Source organism: Varanus komodoensis, unplaced genomic scaffold (assembly GCF_004798865.1).
Source record: "Varanus komodoensis strain SLA01 unplaced genomic scaffold, ASM479886v1 scaffold99, whole genome shotgun sequence".
NCBI classification, from domain to species: Eukaryota; Metazoa; Chordata; class Lepidosauria; order Squamata; family Varanidae; genus Varanus; species Varanus komodoensis.
In genome coordinates this window covers 679,747-697,918 of record NW_025336676.1, presented here as the reverse complement: position 1 = coordinate 697,918, position 18,172 = coordinate 679,747, and the positions used below count along the sequence as shown (strand labels likewise).

Below are 18,172 nucleotides of genomic sequence, written 5' to 3'. Positions count from 1 at the left end.
CACTCATGCCGGGCATGCGACGACGCAGCTGCGGGCAAATGCGGTGTGCTTCTGGGAAGGGAGAGGCTGGCTGGGGTGGGCCGGACGAGCCCCTCACATCATCCTGCCTCGCCCAGACAGTTTCCCCTCGCCTCAGTGCCCTCACTCCCTCAGGCACGGTGTTTGGACTGCTTCCTGCTCAAGGGTCAAATTCCACACTGAAGCTGAATTCACTTTTTGAGAACTATAATCATGTCTAATCTTTGCAGCATGGATATGTGATGAAAGATTTTGGAATGCTCAATTACACCGAAATGGCCTGAATGGGGAAGTACAAAAGTATTCCAGTAGGTCCGAGCCAGCTCAGTCCTAGAAGAAAACCAACTGAGGATGAGCTTGCTCGGGAATGGGGGAGCACCTGCTCATTGCTGGGATAGCAAACGATGCGTCAGACAATCCAAGTTCTGCATGGCTGTCCTTACATTCTTTTATCTTTCGGAAACTGCGTTGTGCCATTCACCTGAAACCTTTGCTTTGTATGAACCAGAAATGAAATAATCTTTAACATGAAAACAACAGGAAAAGAGAATCACTTTGCACATGTTCAAACACCTCTCCATTTTTCTGTTAGGTTTCCAGGCTGAATAGCGCCACTGAACTGCTCCAGTCTAGGTGGACCCTTGCCCCAGACCTTGGGCAGAGAGATGCTTTTCTGAAGCCAGACACTAAGGGAGGGCTCAAAGAGCAACTGCGGGGCCACGGGATCGGATTCTCAGATCCAGGGCTGGAGGCAGCATTCCAACCTCAGAACTGGGAAACAGAATCCTTGCCTTGCCCTGCTTGCTGGGGGCTGCCTTGGAGAGGTGAAAGGGGGCGCTTGGGGGTGGCTGGGAGGGGAAGAGACTGGCCAGGATCCCTCTCCATTCAACCACCTTCTTCTGAGGTGCTGCGGTGAGAGGGGCAGCCCTCCTGATGGGAAACGCAGGGCAGGAGGCCGGGCAGGTGACGATGCATGTGTCCCTCTGGGGCTGGGGGCTCGCAGGCAGTGCGGGAGGATTGTGCTCCAAGGCACTCAGCTTGGAAAAGGTCTTTCCCCTTCCGAGAGCAACCGAGGCCCTCCCCGCTTGGCTGTGCTTGCTCACCGTTGCATTTCAGGCCGTCTCCGAGCCAGCCCGCCCGGCATTTGCACCTGAAACTTCCCGGGATGTTGATGCACGACGCGTGCATGTCGCAATTGTGGGCTCCAATTTCACACTCATCAATGTCTGCAGGAGAGGATGAGTCAAGGATTAGGAAGGGCTTTTAGGTGCCTAGATCTCTTCCAGCCTTCCTCAACCTGGTGTCCCCCAGCCCAGATGTATAGGACAACACCTCCCCCTGCAACTGCGTGGAAAAAAACTAGATGTCTTACACAGCGTGGTAACCTGGACTCTAGAATCAATATCTGAGGCTTTCCCCCAAGTTCCACCCTTGAGGGATGCTTGGAGGGAGGCAACAGGGAACAGGGCCTTCACGGTGTTGGCCCCCAACTGCAGCATGCCCTCCCCGAAGAAGCCTGCTGGGCGCCAACTTTGCCCCCTTTTCCGTGCCAGGTTAAGACAGCCTCCCAGGCATTTGATGGCATTTAACACCCAGTGGCATTTAAAGGGTCTATTTTTATTTTAAAAATGTTTATGCTGTTAAATTATTTTAAAACTTTGCAAATTGGAAATGTTGTGTCATTTTCTCTGTATGCTGCTCATGCTTCCATGAAGCTTCACCTACTGGGCAGTACAAAATTGGAATAAAATAAATGAACGAATGACATCAATGCAGGTATTCAGGGAGCCAAGAGTCAGTGGGAGCACACGACCCCCTCTTCTGGTTCCCCAACGCTCCCCTTCCAGGCCTTTGCAGCATGGCCTTGGGAAGAGATTGTGTGAACAGGATCCTGCTTGGCCCTCCCCAGCCCCCACCTACCTGTGCACCCAGTTGTGCCTTTCTTGACGAAATACCCCAGCTGGCAATGGCAGATGAACGAGCCCTTTGTATTCTCGCATTCTCCGTGCAGACAAATGTTTGGGTTCAAGTCACACTCACTCACATCTGTGACAGGGGACAAAAAGAGAGCCGCATTCAGCTCCCCCTCCAAACCTACAGGCCACCTGCAACTGAGCTGTCCCTTGATTCAGAACCCAAGGGACTAGAATCTTGCTTTATTTTTAGGGGGAAAGCTGTAGCTCAGCAGAACAGCATGTGCTTTGCAAAGCAAAGCTCCCAGTTTCCATTCAGGTAGCTCTGAGAAAGCACCTCCTCTGCCTGATGCAAAGCACTGAAGATCTTAAGCTAGGTTTACCAGTCATTTGCCACAATATAAGGCTGCTTCAAACATTCACATTTGAAGCAGCTCTTTTGTTCAGAACCTTGAGGACCAGAATCTTACTTGATTTACGTTTTTAGAATGTTACTTTATTTACGTGCTCAACTCTTAAGGACTTGACATGTGGTCTACCAGGTTTGATTTATTGGCCTCTGCAGGTTGGGAGAAACCTCTACAGGCAGTTTGGAGAGCCGCTGAGGTAGACACCCCCAGCCGCCCTTCTGGGCCCATGTCTTACCGACACACGTCTTCATGTCCAGGGAAGCCATGAATCCATCAAAGCAGAGGCACCGGTACTCGCCGGGGATATTAGTGCACTGGCCGCCGTCACAGATCTCTGGGTTGTCCTCACACTCATCGATATCTGGATGAAAAGGTGTGTGGGGAAGTGACGGTCCTTTGCCCACCTCCCCATGCAGGGAGAATTCTTCGGAGGCATTTCCTTCCCCGGGAACCTGAGCTGCAGTCAGGTCTGCTCCTGCTCCTGCGCACACTCTGTACACAAACCAGCAGGCTTTTGGCTTTTCATTTTTACTGCACGACATGAGCCAGATACGAAGAACCTCTGCTCCAGGGACAAAACCCCTTTTGCCGAGGTCCCAAGATGAAGGAGTGCAGAGAGAAGAGAACCAGGCTATGCCTCTCTCAAAATCTGGCAGATTTACCCCACTGGGACACTGGTCTGGGAAAGGGGACCGCCCTAACGGGAAGGCTCACGAACCGGCAAGGCGCCACTTACCTGTGCAGGAGCGCTTGTCTGGCATCAGCGCGTACCCCTCGCTGCAGCTGCACTGGTAGCTGCCCTCCGAGTTGGAGCAGCGCGTGTCGCAGCCGCCGTTCGTGATTGTGCACTCGTCAATATCTGCAAGGGGAGCAGTGGGGCTTATTCGGCGGAGCAAGAAGGTGGCACCGCTGCCTGAGGCGTGGAAAGCCCTTCGCATGCACTGAAACAGCCAGCCACACCCTTTTCTGAGAAGCCCATTACGGGCCTGGGCACACACAGCCTCCTTTGTTCCCCCAGCGGCCGCTCTGTGGCCACGGAGCTGCTTTTCGGGAGCCACCTGCTTTTCTCCCCAAAGACTCTCTGTACTTCTGCCAGCTAATGCACCCCTCTTGTCTGCTGTGTGGAAATAAAGCAACAGGCAGATCCTGGCCCCATGTCAGGGGTGCACCTGAGCATAATCTTGCAGGGACAGATGTGGGACAGAGAAGGGGAAACTCACCAACACAGCCTTGGCGATCCGGGGTGGCCTGGAACCCCGAGTCACACGCACACTGGTAGGTCCCGACCACGTTGACGCAGCGGCCGTTCCGGCACAAGTTATCGCTAAGGGAGCATTCGTTGATGTCTGCGGGGAGGGCAGGGTAAAATTTAAGGGAAGGGAGAAACTGCAGAGGAGACACCCTCCCTTTGTGATGGATCCATGTGGCAAAGGTTGGGTGCTCCATATGTGAAGTTTTAATAACAAGAATAATGCTAATATTAATAATACTGTGAATTCATATTACTTTCCTGCCTTTCCAGCACAAACGGCAGTCCAGCTGGCTAAAAGTACAAATCAAAGTACAAATCAAAAAGAAACCTAAAATCAGAATGTGAAATGTGTGAAGTGCAAACGCAGCAAGGAGAAAGATCAGGCAGCTCCGGCCCGCTGCGACCGGGAGGCCCAGAGCACGAGGGAGGCCTCCCGGAGGTTCCTTCTTCGTCCACCGTGTCCTTTCCATCCTGCATTTAGCACCCTGCTTTTCTCTGGTAAGGTGCAGGAGTGCCACCCACTCATGTTACGTTTCACGGCCTTCCACCTGCCCATTTCTTCATATCGGGGGGCAGAAACTCAGTGCAACCCACCTGAGGTCCCACCCTGCCCCTTCCCCTGGCCTCATGCCCCTCCGCCATCCCAGCTTCAGTGCAGTCCCCCAACATGACATTCCCTAAAGGCAAGTGTCCTGCTGCTCCAGGGAGCGCTTGAGACACAGGAAGCTGGCCACCATTTTGGCTCCACCCACTGGTGGGACGATGCAGGCTCCGTGCCCACGTACGCCCCCAGACGCCACACCAGGAAATGGCTTCCGACTGCGGGTGTGCCGCACAAGCTTGGGCGGGACTTACCCACGCAGGCATTGCCCTCCGCAGTGAGCTCGTGTCCCGGGGGGCACAGGCACTCGAAGCTGCCCTCTGTGTTGACGCAGACCCCCCCACGGCACAGCAGCGGGTCCCTTTCACACTCATCGATGTCTGAAAGAGATGCCAGCGGATGCCCGATGGGCTGATCCTGGAGATAGAGCATGAGGGAGCCAGCCCGGGCACCCCCCACCCCGGTCGGAGAGTGGAAGACAGCTGCACCCCAAAGCAACTTGGATGGGGAGGGGGTTCCTCCATCCCACTCCCCCGGGATATGCCTGCTTTAAAATTTGGCACTGGTGCATCACGGAATGGGCTAGATTTTGGTGGGGAAGAGCTTTCCGGTTTCCTGCTTCCATCCTCATTCTGCAGCAAGCCCCCAGGACCATCCTGACTCCAAATGGGCTGGACCACAACTCCCATTGTCCCCAACTCAGCATGGCCAGGCTGTAATGGGGCAAAACCTTCCTGTTTTCTTTCTCTCTGCTCTTAAAAATTATTAGTTTGCTTGACCAGCAGGTGGCCTGGCAGAGGAACAGTTTGGCTGGCCAGCCTGGGTTAGTGGTTAGGCTGGCCCTGCATGATGGATGTTGGAGTCCAACACATCTGGATCGTACTGGGTCAGGGAAGGCTGGAGCAATCTTCAGCTATCCCTAATGGAATAAAAATCAGTCCTTACTTTTGATAGCCCTCCTGGGGAGAATTACAGGCTATAATGAAGATTGAATAGCTCCAGAATCCTTGATGCACCAATGTGGCCCCCCTGCAGCTTTCGCCACCTCCCCCCCCGGATCTTTCCAAGGTCAGCCTCAGCACAAGAGCATGCGCAAGGTGTCGTTCTGGAGATGGGAGGGGCAAGTGCCAAGTGCAGGAGCTAAATGCCCGAGGATGCCAGGAGGTGGCACCTGGATGGAGGGGGGCACCTGAGATCCCCCCCCCCCGCCAGCATTTTCATCTGGTTGCATGCTTGTGCATGGATAATCCTGCCCATGCATGGACCCCTCCCCTGCCTCACTGCTCCTGATGGCGCCTGACCCAGTTCTGGGCACATGTGTGTCCCGGCTCCAGCCCATACTGGATGGCTGCCCCTTTCAAAGCCAGAACTCCACAGGGGAATTCGTTGCAGCAAACCAAAGCATTCCCCACTCCCGCACCTTCAAAATCCCTCCCCCTCACCCATGCAGTTCTTCATCATCATGAATCCGCTCTCATAGCCTTCAAAACATTCGCACTCGAAGCTGCCCGGCATGTTGACACAGGTGCCGTGGCCGCAGAGGCCTGGCGAGATCCGGCATTCATCGATGTCTGCAAGGAAAGGAACAGGGGGACTCAGCATGCAGCACTATATGGGCACACTCTGCTGCCTTGGACTACAGTTCCCATCATCCCCAATCACATCAGATTTGGGAGTTGCCCAGAAGGCTGCACTGAGGGACCACTAAAGAATTTGCTCTTTCCAGATTCCTTCACGAACTGACAAAACCCGCACTGTTCAGGACAGGATAACTCTTGGGCTCGGTGCTACTCTGAATTTCCTGGTGCAGCTCTTGGCTCAAAACTAACAAACAGTGTATAAAAACACACATTTCAGAATAAAAATACATTTAGAAACATGCCCAGGAACACATTTTGTGAGAATATTAATAAAAATTATGCTGGATTATATTTTTATATCTGTTTTGTGAACCACTGAGATGTTAGGATGCCAAGCAGTATAAAAGCAACTTAAATTAATGATGTTTATTTTTTAGTTATATACACGCAAATATTATTAGTAAACATGAGGTATAAATGTAATGGAAAACAGTAATGCCCCAAAAGGCAGAAATTAAATTCCCTGTAGGGAATGTAAGAAAATGACAATAACCTAATGCAAAATAGACAGCAGGGGCAAAACTGTCACACTGAGGGATATCAAAAGGATATCTCACTTTGATAGAAGAAATCATATTTAAATAAGAAAGTTCATTTGGATTTTAAAAAGCAAATTGGCAGGGCTAGGTAGGAACAGGATGGCGCTGACTCAGGAACGTGGGAAGTGGCACAGCAACGGGTCCAGCCCTCCCCGAATGCAGAAAGCTTGCATGCCTGTTGGCACTGGCCCAAAGGACACTCATCTCTCATGGAAAGTCACAAGCCACACCGGAAGGGGTGGCAAGGGTTTTGAAGCCCCCTCCCCATTACCTGTACAGTTTCTCTCCTCAGCATCCAGGGCAAAGCCGCTTCCACAAAGACACCGGAAGCTCCCGATGGCATTCCGGCAGGTGCCGTGAGTACAGAGCCCGGAGAAAAGCTTACATTCATTCACATCTGGGGAAGCCAAACAGACAGCGGATTTGGAGGGTCTCTGGCTGTGGCTCTTGGTTCGTTCTCAGGGCACTGCTGGGTGGAGCAGCGTCCATCTGAAAGCCATGGTCAAACGACCACAGCATTCCTTAGCCCCCAGACTGGTTGGCTGCAGCTCCAGTCCCCTCCCGCCAGGGCAGTTCAGAACAACCCGAGTTGCAAGCCAAGCCCTCGGGAGGCCTGCAGATGACTGACCGACAGAAAGACAGATTCATTCTGTCCTGAGGCTGCTGCAAAGGACAGCATAAAATGTTTAAATATTAAATTAAATATTAATTAAAAATTCATGGTCAGTCCTGACCGAGGACCGAGCCTGAAGGGAGACGAGGGAGACAGGGCCTTTTAAGCAGCTTCCCCACCATGGCACTTTCCCCGGAGAGGCCTGCCTGGTGCTGACAGGATCATTCCTTATGTACTCAGAAAGATTCTTTGCTCAGCTCAGCACTGCAGCATCTTTTAATATCATTTCATCTTTTCCTCCTCCCTATATCTGTAATATCATATTTAGAGCTAAGAGATGCAGGTCTGGGTCCCCACTGGCCATGAACCTCCCTGAGTGACTTCAAGCTGTCTGCTTGCATCTCAGCTTAGCCTACCTCACAGAGTTGTTGTGAGCATAAATGGCAAAGAGGAGGGTTATATAAGCTGCACTGGACTCCTTGCAGGAAGAAAAGGTGTCACAGAAATACGATAAATGCAAATGCTACTAATGCCCTGACTTTGCAAGTGCTATCTTTTAATTATTTTCATTTTCCTAACTGTTTGTACCTCGCTGAGGGAGGGCTGAGAACTTGGCTCAGCTTCAGCTTTGCTCTGAATGGATCATTCTGCATAACCAGATTTTAGACAATAGAAAACTACAACCCTTAAGGACAAACAGAATCCAGATGTGGGAGGAACGTGGCCAGGCATCTCTGGCCATCTCTGTGCAGGGCTTTTGGAATTTAGCTCTTTGAAAGTCTTGGGCTGACTGGTTTTTGTGCAGAATTAGGGCTGCTATCAGCCTTTCTTCCTTATCTTCAGCAGCTGCATAGCTTACACATACATCACAGCCTGGTTCTCCGCCAGGAATAACTGTGTGCTGCTAGATTCTGGCCAGTGCTGATGGGCAAAAATTTAATCTCAGCTCCTTCCTGAGCTGGACGTACCAGGTTCTTTGCATAACTTCAGAGCTAAGCTAAACAAAATCCAGATGTGAGCAAACGCAAACTGCTCTCCCCAGGTATTGGCCCCCTCAGATATACCTTTATAAAAAGGCCTGCCCGATAAGACGTCGCCTCGGTTGGCAAAGCCAGGTCCCCTTGGGCAGATGGCTTTGTACTCGGCCGAGCCAGGCTTGGGGCACTCCTCGCAGTCGCTTCCCCAGGCCGACCCGACGGAGCAGCAGCACAGGTCGATGCGGTACTTGCCCGGGAGTGGGGCCGTGCATTCGTCCACCACCCACTTCATGTAGCACTGCTCCAAGCGCACATCTGCAGGGAAAACGGGGCAGGCCAGCAGAGGAGGATCAGACAGATGCCACCTCGCCGCTGCAGCTGCCAGCTGAGACCAGGAAAGCCATGCTGGCCCCCTCGAAGCAAAAAGCGGAGGCTGAGGGGGGGCACATTTTTGCCATGAAAGGAGTGCAGCAAATGTGGCTGCCACTGTCGCACTGGGGGCTGTTCTGTGGCCCTCTTGAGACAGGCAGGTTTGGCATCAGGAATTTGGGGGCCTTTCTGCTCCCCCCATAGAGATATTTTACCTGGTCTACTGGCTGCCCCACAGAAGTGTGGGAACTGTAGTTTTGTGGAGGTCGCATACCCAAGAGATCATTCCCAGGACGCTTCAGAAAAAGGCAAAGTATGGAGCAAACCGATCCATGTTTGTGGGGGACACAGGTCCAAAGCAGTGGTGCAGGGGGAGCAGGACTCGCAGGGGTGCCACACCGTGGCTTCTGCGTTCGCCACAAAGGGCCTGATCTCCGTGGAGGCGGAATGGGTCCAAGCTGGTTCGGCGCTGTGGAGCTGGCCAATGCCCTGGGTCCCAGCTACACGGGCAGTTAGGGCAAGTGCTGCCCTTCATGACTGCATCGCTGTCCGGAGCCAGGAAGATTTGCTGCCCCACCCTCAGAGCCACAGAAAAGCCCCCCCCAAGGCAGAGCAGCTCCTGGGGCCATGGCGCATGCGGAGAAGGGGTGGGGAGGCGCATCACGCCGCCCCTCGTGTCCTCACCCACGCACGTCCTGCCGGAGCCATCCAGCGTCAGACCTTCTGGGCACTTGCATCGGAAGGACCCCGCTGTGTTCACACAGTGCCCATTGGAGCAGACCCCCGGGAAAACCTCGCACTCGTTCACATCTGGAGGGAGGGAAAGAAATACCAGAAGCGTGGCTGGGGGTGGCAGCCCCTGGCGCCGTCAGGATAGGTGGAACTACTGCTGGGGATGAGGAACAGTAATCCCATCAACCCCAGCAACAAGGAGCCAATGTTGGTTCTTGGGGTTTCTTTGACATGAAGCAGTTCTAACCCTGCTTGCAAAGCAAGGCCTCCATGCATAAGAGCAGTCTACCCCCTAAAGAAGCACCTGCTGGGAAGAAGAGGACCAGAGGGGGCAATGGGCTTCATGCCCCAGGAAACATCCTGCTGTCCACTGTTGGAAACAGGGTGCAGGGTGAGCCAGGCCCTCTCTTTGACCCTACAGGGCTCCCTCTATTTTCATATGTCAGCCCTCCTGGCAAGGAAAGAAGGGAAAATGAGCCCATGATGTGGAAGGGGGGGGCACAATGATTCACATGGTGTCCCAAACACAAACAGGAGGTACCTTCACACGAGACACCCTTCATCCTGGCGTAGCCCCTTGGGCAGGCAGAGTCTGCAGGGAAGAAAGAGGGGGCGAGTCATGAGCAATGTGTCTTCACACTCCTTCTACCCCACCTTTCTCCTGCTTGCACAGAACCTCGGGGTGACTGGGAAGGCCCTCCTCCCCTGCCCTTTATCCACACAACATCTCTGTGAGGTAGGTTAAGCTGCAAGTCTGTGACGGGCCCAAAATCACCCAAGTAGCCGGTGTGATTGATTGACTGTACTTCCGTGCTGCCCAACAATGGCTTACAACAATTCACAAAATACAATAAAATACAACAAAAAATGCAGACTACCAGAAGAGCATCAGGAAATGTCTCTAAAGAAATTTAAGAGCGCAACTCAAATCATCAAGCCAAATTAACACAACTGGGCTTGTTATACATGACTGACACAACCGTTCCCACTGTGCTATTAAAACTTGAGGCACGAAAAGGACAGCAAAGTTGGAGCCAGGAGAAGCTCAAAGGGGCAACCATTTTCTAACTGGGGGCTACCACAAAGAAGGCCCTCTTCCTCTTACCCTTGAAGGTGAGAACACGAGGGACTTGAGGAAGATGCCAGCCATGGCCTCCCAAGGCCCCACCCAGAACTCTAACCACTAGGCATGCACTGACTTTGTGTGGCTTTGAAAGATGGTTTGGACCATGCTTACCTATCTCGCAGCGTTCGCATGGGCTGCCCCACGCAGCCCCAAGTGTGGCACAGCACTCTGACTTCAGTGTGGCCCCGTTGATGTTGACCTCACAGCGGCCTTCCTGGATGTTCAGCCAACAGGTGCCCTTCATGCTGTCTGTGGGTTGGGGTTGGGGGGTTGGGAGGGCAGACACCTGGTCAGGGGGGCTCCCAGACCATGCTAGCTTGTTTAAGCCAAGTGTAACTCCATCAGTTGCATTTTCTCCCAGTTCTGCAACTTTCCAAACCTTCAGCCAGACTTGCGGATTTTTCCCAAGAGTTGGAGAATTTTTTCCCTCAAGTTCAGTGTGTCTTGAACATTGCACTTTTTGAAAATGTTCTCGTGAAAATTGCCATGCGTGAATATGTGCATTTTGTATGCATCCCTCCTTCCTCACCCCAATATATGCATTTTGGTACTGGCTCTTTTATTGGAGAACCCCACTGTGATATTAGTCGTGGTGTCTCCTCCAGCGTCTGTGCTGGAGGAGACCTAAATCTTGGTTTGCATATTGGTTTGCAAGTGCAAAATTAGATGCATTTCCCATTAAACTGTGGACCAGCCAAGCCCTGCCATGTCCTTGGTATCAGAATACAGGCAGGGTTAGGGACAGGTGGGTACCACATTTCTCGGTGGGGTTTTCCAGGGAGGTGGGGCGGGGGCGTTATCCCTTGCTTCTTGCACTTAGAGCACAAAGTAGGGTGAGATGCGCAGCACCTGGGCACCCCTTTCCCGCCTGGCATCTAAATCACAGGGTCAAAGAGCACGGCAAAAGGGGCTTTACCGACGCAGATGGTTCCGCTGGAGTCCAGCTTGCTTCCGGGCGAGCACTCGCAGGCGAACGAGCCGGCGTTGTTCCGACAGAGGCCACTGACACACGGGCTGGACGTGCACTCGTTGACATCTGGGGAGAGGGAGGGGGTCTGCTGAGTGGATGGGGCAACCCTCACCAGAACTGGGCACAGGTGCATGTGGGCATGTGGGTGGGGACACTTGCTCTACACGTGCTGAGCAAACTTGGGGTCCAGAAAAGACATCGAACGAGTCAACATTATCAGGAGAGCACAGAATGCTCACAAACATTCCAACAGCTTCAAGGGGAGGCAAAGGGCTGCCCATGTTTGGAACTAAAATTTCGTAAAAGACAGTAAGAACTTTATACTGATTTCTTTATTTAGGATGTTTATGCCTCACTCCATATCACCACAGGTTCAGGGTGGTGCACAATAAAAAGAACAAAACCAGAAGGCGATCCTGGGGAATAGGCATTGCAGGCCTGGTTAAGAAGCGGGAAAGGGTCTCACTGAGAAAAGTTTTCACTGAAATTGTTAATTCCCAGGGAGAGGGGTGTGGATTGAAAAGGGGCCAGGCTGCTTTTGTAGGGCTTGATATAGGCTTTGCCTCCCTACCCCTCATCCAGGGCAGGTGGTTGTCTCCTGTGAGGCTGTGTGTCCAGCCTGGTCTTTGCAGGAGCTCTCCATGGTGCTGAACACTAACCCAAAACGAATGCAGAACCACAGATAGTTCCTCTAACGTCCGAAGTAAAATCTGGAGTGGATGCACAGCTGCGCTGGCGTGGAGGCAATCTGCCCTGCCCATCCCTAGCAAGCCTCTGCGCCAGCCTTGCTAGGCGCCACCTGTTACTGCTGAAACTTTTCCTCCTGACTCAGGAACACAGCATCCTGGATGGGAGAACAGGAGGGAAACCCAGGGATGGGCGTGGGGGCACAGCCTCTCACCTTCACAGGTATCTGTCTCAGTCCGGAAGACAAACCCCTTGGGGCAGCTGCAGCTGTAGCTTCCGGGGGTGTTGCGGCAAACGCCGTTGTCACACAGCAGGCGGTTGACGCTGCACTCGTCCACATCTAGAGGAAGGGTCATGGAAGAGCAAGCGATGGAACAAGAATGTGCGTACATGAGCAACACTTGACCCTAGCACCCCTTTGCACCACACTGCACCCATAAGGACAAGAAGCTTGTTGTTTTTCCTTAAAAACAGGTGATAAATATGAACACAGTGTTAGGAATGCATATGATTAGTGTTTCAGTTCAGAAATCACTAGAAAACACCTTGTTCATGATCCCAGATATGAATGGGAGTGCATTTCCTCTGAAAATGATCACAAATTCCCAAAATGATGATTGTGTGCACATGACATGTTATCAAAACTGCACAACTCTTTAAAAATGCACAGTGATTGAATTAACCTCCTAGAATAGTTCTAGGAGGTTAACTGAATTGATTGAATTAACCTCCTAGAATAGTTCAAAGGCTTGGACATTAAGCCTGGCTTAATGCAGGGCTCCAAGTCCCTGGCAGAGGCTGCCCAGCTGCATCTTGAATACCTCAAAGGTGGGAGAGCCCACCACCTCCCGAGGCCTTTGGTTCTGTTGTTGTTCTGCTCTAACAGGCAGGCCGTTTTTCCTGAGATCCAGCCTGTGTGACAGCCTTCCAAGTGCTCGCAGAGTGCTATCACGTCTTCAGGACTGAACATGCCCAGCTCCCGCAGTCCCTCCTCACAGGGCTTGGTTTCCAGTCCCTGGATCCTCCTTGCTGCCTCCTCCGGACACTTGCAACTTGTCTGCATCTTTCTTACACTGGGGTGCCCAGAACGGGATGCAGGACTCCAGACAAGGCCTAACCAGTGGTGAGTAAAGGGGAGCCAGCACTTCAAGGGATTTGGAAGTGATAATGTGCATTAATCCAGCCTAAAATAGCATTTGCCCTTCTTGCAGTTTATATCCAGAGACATAACCCATGGATTATCTCTGCCAGGGCTGAACGAGTCACACCTGTTGCTTCTCCAAGGCCACCAGAACGACCTCAGGGGCAGAGTGGGGAGGAGAATGGCGCTGCTAAGAGGACCCGGCTGCCACCTCGTGCTCCTTCCCACCTGCTCCCAAGTCGTGCTGCTGAAATCAGCCTTCCTGCTGCTTTGCAGAGCCGGAGGTCACAGGCCTCCCTGCTTGCACTGCCAGCACAGGGTCCCCTTGGTCTTCTGAGTCCAGAGCCTCAATGGATTGTCCCTGAACTGTGCTAGGAGCTGTTTGGGGGGCTGGAAGGGACTAAAGAGCAGCGGGGAAATGATGCAAAACAGTGAAACATGGACCTGGCAGTTCTCCCTCCCTCCCCCCCACCCCGGCTGCTCAGCCGCCTTCCGTGCTCCCCGGTCGTGGCCTGAGCGCACGTACCCACGCAGTTCTTGCCCGTGGGCTCTGCCTCGTAGCCCAGAGTGCAAATGCAGCGGTAGCTTCCCCGCAGGTTCTCACACATGCCATTGGGGCAGATGTCGGGATTCAAGGCACACTCGTTGATGTCTGTGGGAGGAAGGGAATTCGGGAAAATAAGCCACCTCAACAGTCACTGCTCCCCGTCCCAGACCCTCCTCTTTCCCAGGCACTCCAGATGTGTTTCGAAGGCAAGGAGGGGAGGATCGGGGCAAGCCTTGTGCTGTCAACATTGTCCAGGTCCCAGCTTCCTTTTGATGTTTGCAATGACCCCTCTCAGGGGTAGACAAGTGTACAAGCAGCAAGTGACATTCTTTCACTGCACAGAAATGGGCTCATCACAACCGTGCACACATGCAAAAAAAGGGGGGGGGGAGTCTTCGGAGGTAAGACTGCAGACTCAACAAATTTAAGGAACATCAACCGAAGGAACAGACCCTTTCTGGGGGACAGGGCAGCTCATCCTCCCAGGCAACCTTAAAAGGGCAGGTTGGCTTTCTCCAGGATCAACTACAGTTCACAGAACAAGCCTGAAGCTCCCAGACAGCTTCTGCTGCTTCTCCACAATTGTTGGAGCAGCCTCGGAGAAGGGGTTTCAGGGTGCTGAGGAGGGCAGCAAGGGGAAGGGGCATTTCCCTCCTGCCTCAGCCCCCTGCTCTCCTCCTTGGACCCCTGTGTTGTGCACGCACACCCTATGAGATCACAGCTGCATGCGCGAAAGCCGACATGTTTCAGATTCTGAGGTTCCAGATCTTGAGACTCTGCAGGGTTTAGCTATGGGGGAGACTAGCCCACGGGCAGACGAGGGGCCCAGTCAGCCTGGCCGTGGGAATCAGGGAGCTGCAACCCTCTGAGGGAGCAGACCTGGAAATGGGTAGTTTTTCAGATGGGGCACTCCCAAGGGATAGATCCAATAGTTAGATGTCACCATGGTAGAGCGGCCCAAGTAAGGGCGCAGCAGGAGGAGGGAAGGCATGCTCAGCTCCACTGCACCCCTCCCTCGAAAGAGAGATGCAGAAGGGTTACTCAAGAGAGCAGGGGGCTGAGGCAGGAGGGAATGCCCCTTCCCCTTGCTGCCCTCCTCAGCACCCTGAAACCCCTTCTCTGAGGCTGCTCCAACAATCGTGGAGAAGCAGCAGAAGCTGTCTGGGAGCTTCGGGCTTGTTCTGTGAACTGCAGTTGATCCTGGAGAAAGCCCACCTGCCCTTTTAAGCTTGTTTATGTATGCTCAGAGACTGTATGATCAAATGTAACAAGAAAGCCTTTTAGCAAAGAAACGCTGGTGAGACCGCTATTGCTTGCAGGGAGAAGCACAGCTCATGACACCCTGCCTACAGTGCCCAGAACCTTCTGAGCTGGGACCCAAGGGCTTCCCCCTAGAACTGCACCCCGAATGGCAGGGATGTGTGAGCAATCCGTCGGGGGCGGGCATTGGTCAGATTCCCTGGGCTCCAGTCTGCTCTGCCCTGATTCCAGACTCCTGGCGCGCACATCCAGCATGTGCAGGGCTAACCAGGAATGGACCTTCCACACCTCTGTGCCACTGAATTGCTGTGGAAGAAGTTTGCTGGCTGCGCAACCTTCTTTTGGAGCACGTCTCAGACTTCCTCTTGGCTTGGTTCACCTGCCAGACTCAGCTCAGTGTGAGAGGAAGCCTACCAGAACTGGAGGGACGGTTCCACAGGGCCTCATTGCAACCCTACTCAACATTGGTGTAATTGTGCACATGCACACCTCCACAAGCACATATTAGTCAATGCAAATGAGCACTAACTATCCACACAAATGAGCACTAATATGCATCCAGGACACCATCAGTGCATTTGTACCTTGTGCTGATGCAAATTAGTGCAAACTTTCCCCTTACAGAGAAAAAAAGAGCTGCTGGAATGGTTCTAACTCAGAGGAAGCCAGCCCACTGCCAAATCCGCAGGCCAGCGCCACAAGCACCCACACTCCTCTGCACCTGCTGCAGATTTCCCCGACATCCCCACTGTGAGGGGGCTCCAAGCAAGAAGGCAGTGAGGGCAGACCTCCCAAAGGAGGGGGTTACTCATGTGCACGCACAAGCCTGCACCTGCAGCTTCTGAGCCTGCATAAGCCATATTGCAGTAGCCCCCTCTCTAGGTCCCCAGGGCCACGGGGCACCGTGCCAGGCTCCTCTCTCCAAGAAGCACCATGGCTGTGCACCGGATCGCAGCTGCTGGAGGTTCAGGTCATCTGGGTCTCCGGTGACCAAGGCGGCTCCAGCGGGAAACCCGGAGAGCAGTCCAACCCTTCCCAGAACGCACCTCTCCCGTCAGCCGTGATGCCGATGCCGCTGCTGCACAGTGCTTGAAATTCCGCTGGGAAGAGAGCAAACATTTGTCATCCAACGATAGCAGTCTGGCTTGCATGTGGGAACGCTTCCCATGAGTCCAACAGCACAGACGGAATGTCTGCGCCACGTCATACAGTAAGTGCAAGGCTTTCCCAGCAGCACTGAGCTTATGCATCGACCAGCTCACTGTCTCCAAGGGTGGAGAGGGAGCCTGGCTTGCTTTGCAGAGAGGGGAGCAGTTCTGCAAGTCAGCCCAGCCCCTCGTGGCTCACTTCAGACCTGACTCGCTTGTTGCAGCTATTCTTGGAGGACATTTGGAGGAATCCCCTCTGCTCGATTCGGAATGGACCTGCTTTCTTGGGAAACGTTTGGGCAAAGCAGCACTCCACTCAGTTCAGAAGGCACTCACTAGGAACACGCCCCTGGTGAGTGTCCAGAGAGCTCCTTTCCATTCAGTCTGGTATGGAACCTACAAAGGTCTTTGCAAACTTCCAGAAAAAGCTCTGCTCTACTCAGTTTAGAATGGATCAACTCTTTGCATGCTTTCATGGCATATGCTCAGAGAAACCTGCCCTCGATTCCTTTTGGAACAGTCTTGCTGCTCAAGACAATGCTCAGCAAAAGCCCCCTATTGCCCCTCCTGAGGCTCCCCCTATCAGCGCTTGGGGGCTGCTGCTGCTGCAGGAGTGTGCAGCCAAGTTCCTGCACCTGCACCTTCACCCCGAGCAGCCCTGCACAGCTGACTCCCGTGACTGCGGCTCCAGCCAGGTGTTCCACCAGGTCACGGACCAACTCCTGAGACCACTGCAACCCCCGGTTCTGAATTTTGGGGAGCTGGAATCTCTGGGTCCAGCAGGCCACCAGAGAAGCGGCCAGGCCCCCTCGTGGAAAGTCCAGTCTGCAGCCGGTGGTGCTGAGCACCCGACCGGCTTGCATTTCTACCTGGAGCTGGTCCTTCATAAAGCAAGAGGGATCTACCTGCCTGTTGAAAACAAGCTGCGGCAAAATACTTCGCAGTGCAATAGGCAACTGTACCCTCTCGCTGGGTGATGCACCTCCCTGCCCCTTGGGCAGTTGCTGCAAACTCAGAGGGAACAGGGAATTCTGAGAGGGGGCAGTACCATTGCTGCTTCCCGTCCTTTTGGCACTCTGCAGCCCATGACAGACGCCTTTTAAAATGTGGGGGGTTTATTGACTGGCAGCTACAAGGGCAGTTCCAGTCCATGGGATGGGGGCTGGTGGGCAAAAATTGCCCCTGGAGCCCCCAAAGTTGCTCATCCTTGTGCTGAATGACATAAAATAAAATATAGACTCCAGGCACACGGAAAGGCAGGGTGGTATCATGGTAAGCTCAGATTCTAGTCCTCCTTTGGCCATGAAGCTTGCTGGGGGCCTCTGAGTTGGTTCCTGACTCTCAGTGTCTCCTACCTCACAGGGTTGTTGTGAGGATAATATGGAGAGGAGAAAGACACTTAGGCAAGCGGCCTTGGGGCCTTTGCAGGAAAGGAGGGACATGAGAAGGACGATTGCAAAGAAAAGAGTGCAAACAGGGCAAACAGGGCAGAGATCTAAAGGCTTCTTCAGGAGGCAATCTGGGCCCACCAGAAGGTGGGCAGCGATGCAATAGACCAACCCACGCAGGCAGGACACTCGGGGTCACCGTGACCCTCTTAGTCACCTCGACATCCAAGCAGAGGCAGGCGTGCTTGCCAACGGGGCACCCACTCACCAGAGTTCTTGGATGGGCAGGGGTGGCAGGGCTCCCCGAACCCGTGGTCTGGGCTCGCACAGCAGCACTCGGACTTGGTGACTGCCCCGGGGAAGGGTCGAGCACACGTGCCCTTCCTGATGCCCCCGTAGCAGGTGCTGCGGACGTGGGTGTCCACGCAGACTCGCCCGTCCACACCGATGGCCAGTCCTCCCAGGCACTCGCAGCGGAACGACCCTTCCGTGTTGATGCACCACCCATTCATGCAGATTCCTGGGGTCTCGCATTCGTCGATGTCTGCAGGGAGGAGGGGGCTGCGGTGAGGCCACAGGAGCAGAGAAGCCGGCTGCAGATGCCAGAGCTCACCCGCTTCCCCAGCAGAACAAACAGCTCAGGTGGAATCACCTACCTCCAAAACTCGTGGCCTAAAATCTGGATCTTCTTGTGGAGAACAATTATGAAATTAATAATAATTCTAACATCAGGGATCTACAGTTTTTGTTAAAACTAGTGTATATTATCAGGTACCTTTTGTTCAGTCATTCCCACTGATGCAATCAGGTTTTATTAGAATAATTTTGTTCCACTTGTGCT

The 18,172-nt window shown here is 53.3% G+C and overlaps 1 protein-coding gene across 1 annotated transcript in view; it reads right to left on the bottom strand.

The window, feature by feature from the left end:
- FBN3 (fibrillin 3) overlaps window positions 1-18,172 on the bottom strand; it is a 115,460-nt gene that overhangs the window by 42,373 nt on the left and 54,915 nt on the right. The window contains exons 15-31 of the mRNA XM_044419027.1: window positions 17,600-17,875; window positions 15,842-15,895; window positions 13,515-13,640; window positions 12,062-12,187; window positions 11,107-11,226; window positions 10,302-10,439; window positions 9,606-9,656; window positions 9,017-9,142; window positions 8,051-8,278; window positions 6,645-6,770; window positions 5,637-5,765; window positions 4,449-4,574; window positions 3,562-3,687; window positions 3,078-3,200; window positions 2,577-2,702; window positions 1,939-2,064; window positions 1,122-1,244 (exon numbers count right to left, since the gene is read on the bottom strand). Coding sequence (XP_044274962.1) covers window positions 1,122-1,244; window positions 1,939-2,064; window positions 2,577-2,702; window positions 3,078-3,200; window positions 3,562-3,687; window positions 4,449-4,574; window positions 5,637-5,765; window positions 6,645-6,770; window positions 8,051-8,278; window positions 9,017-9,142; window positions 9,606-9,656; window positions 10,302-10,439; window positions 11,107-11,226; window positions 12,062-12,187; window positions 13,515-13,640; window positions 15,842-15,895; window positions 17,600-17,875 — 2,250 coding nt within the window. The remainder of the gene's footprint in view (window positions 1-1,121; window positions 1,245-1,938; window positions 2,065-2,576; window positions 2,703-3,077; window positions 3,201-3,561; window positions 3,688-4,448; window positions 4,575-5,636; window positions 5,766-6,644; window positions 6,771-8,050; window positions 8,279-9,016; window positions 9,143-9,605; window positions 9,657-10,301; window positions 10,440-11,106; window positions 11,227-12,061; window positions 12,188-13,514; window positions 13,641-15,841; window positions 15,896-17,599; window positions 17,876-18,172) is intronic.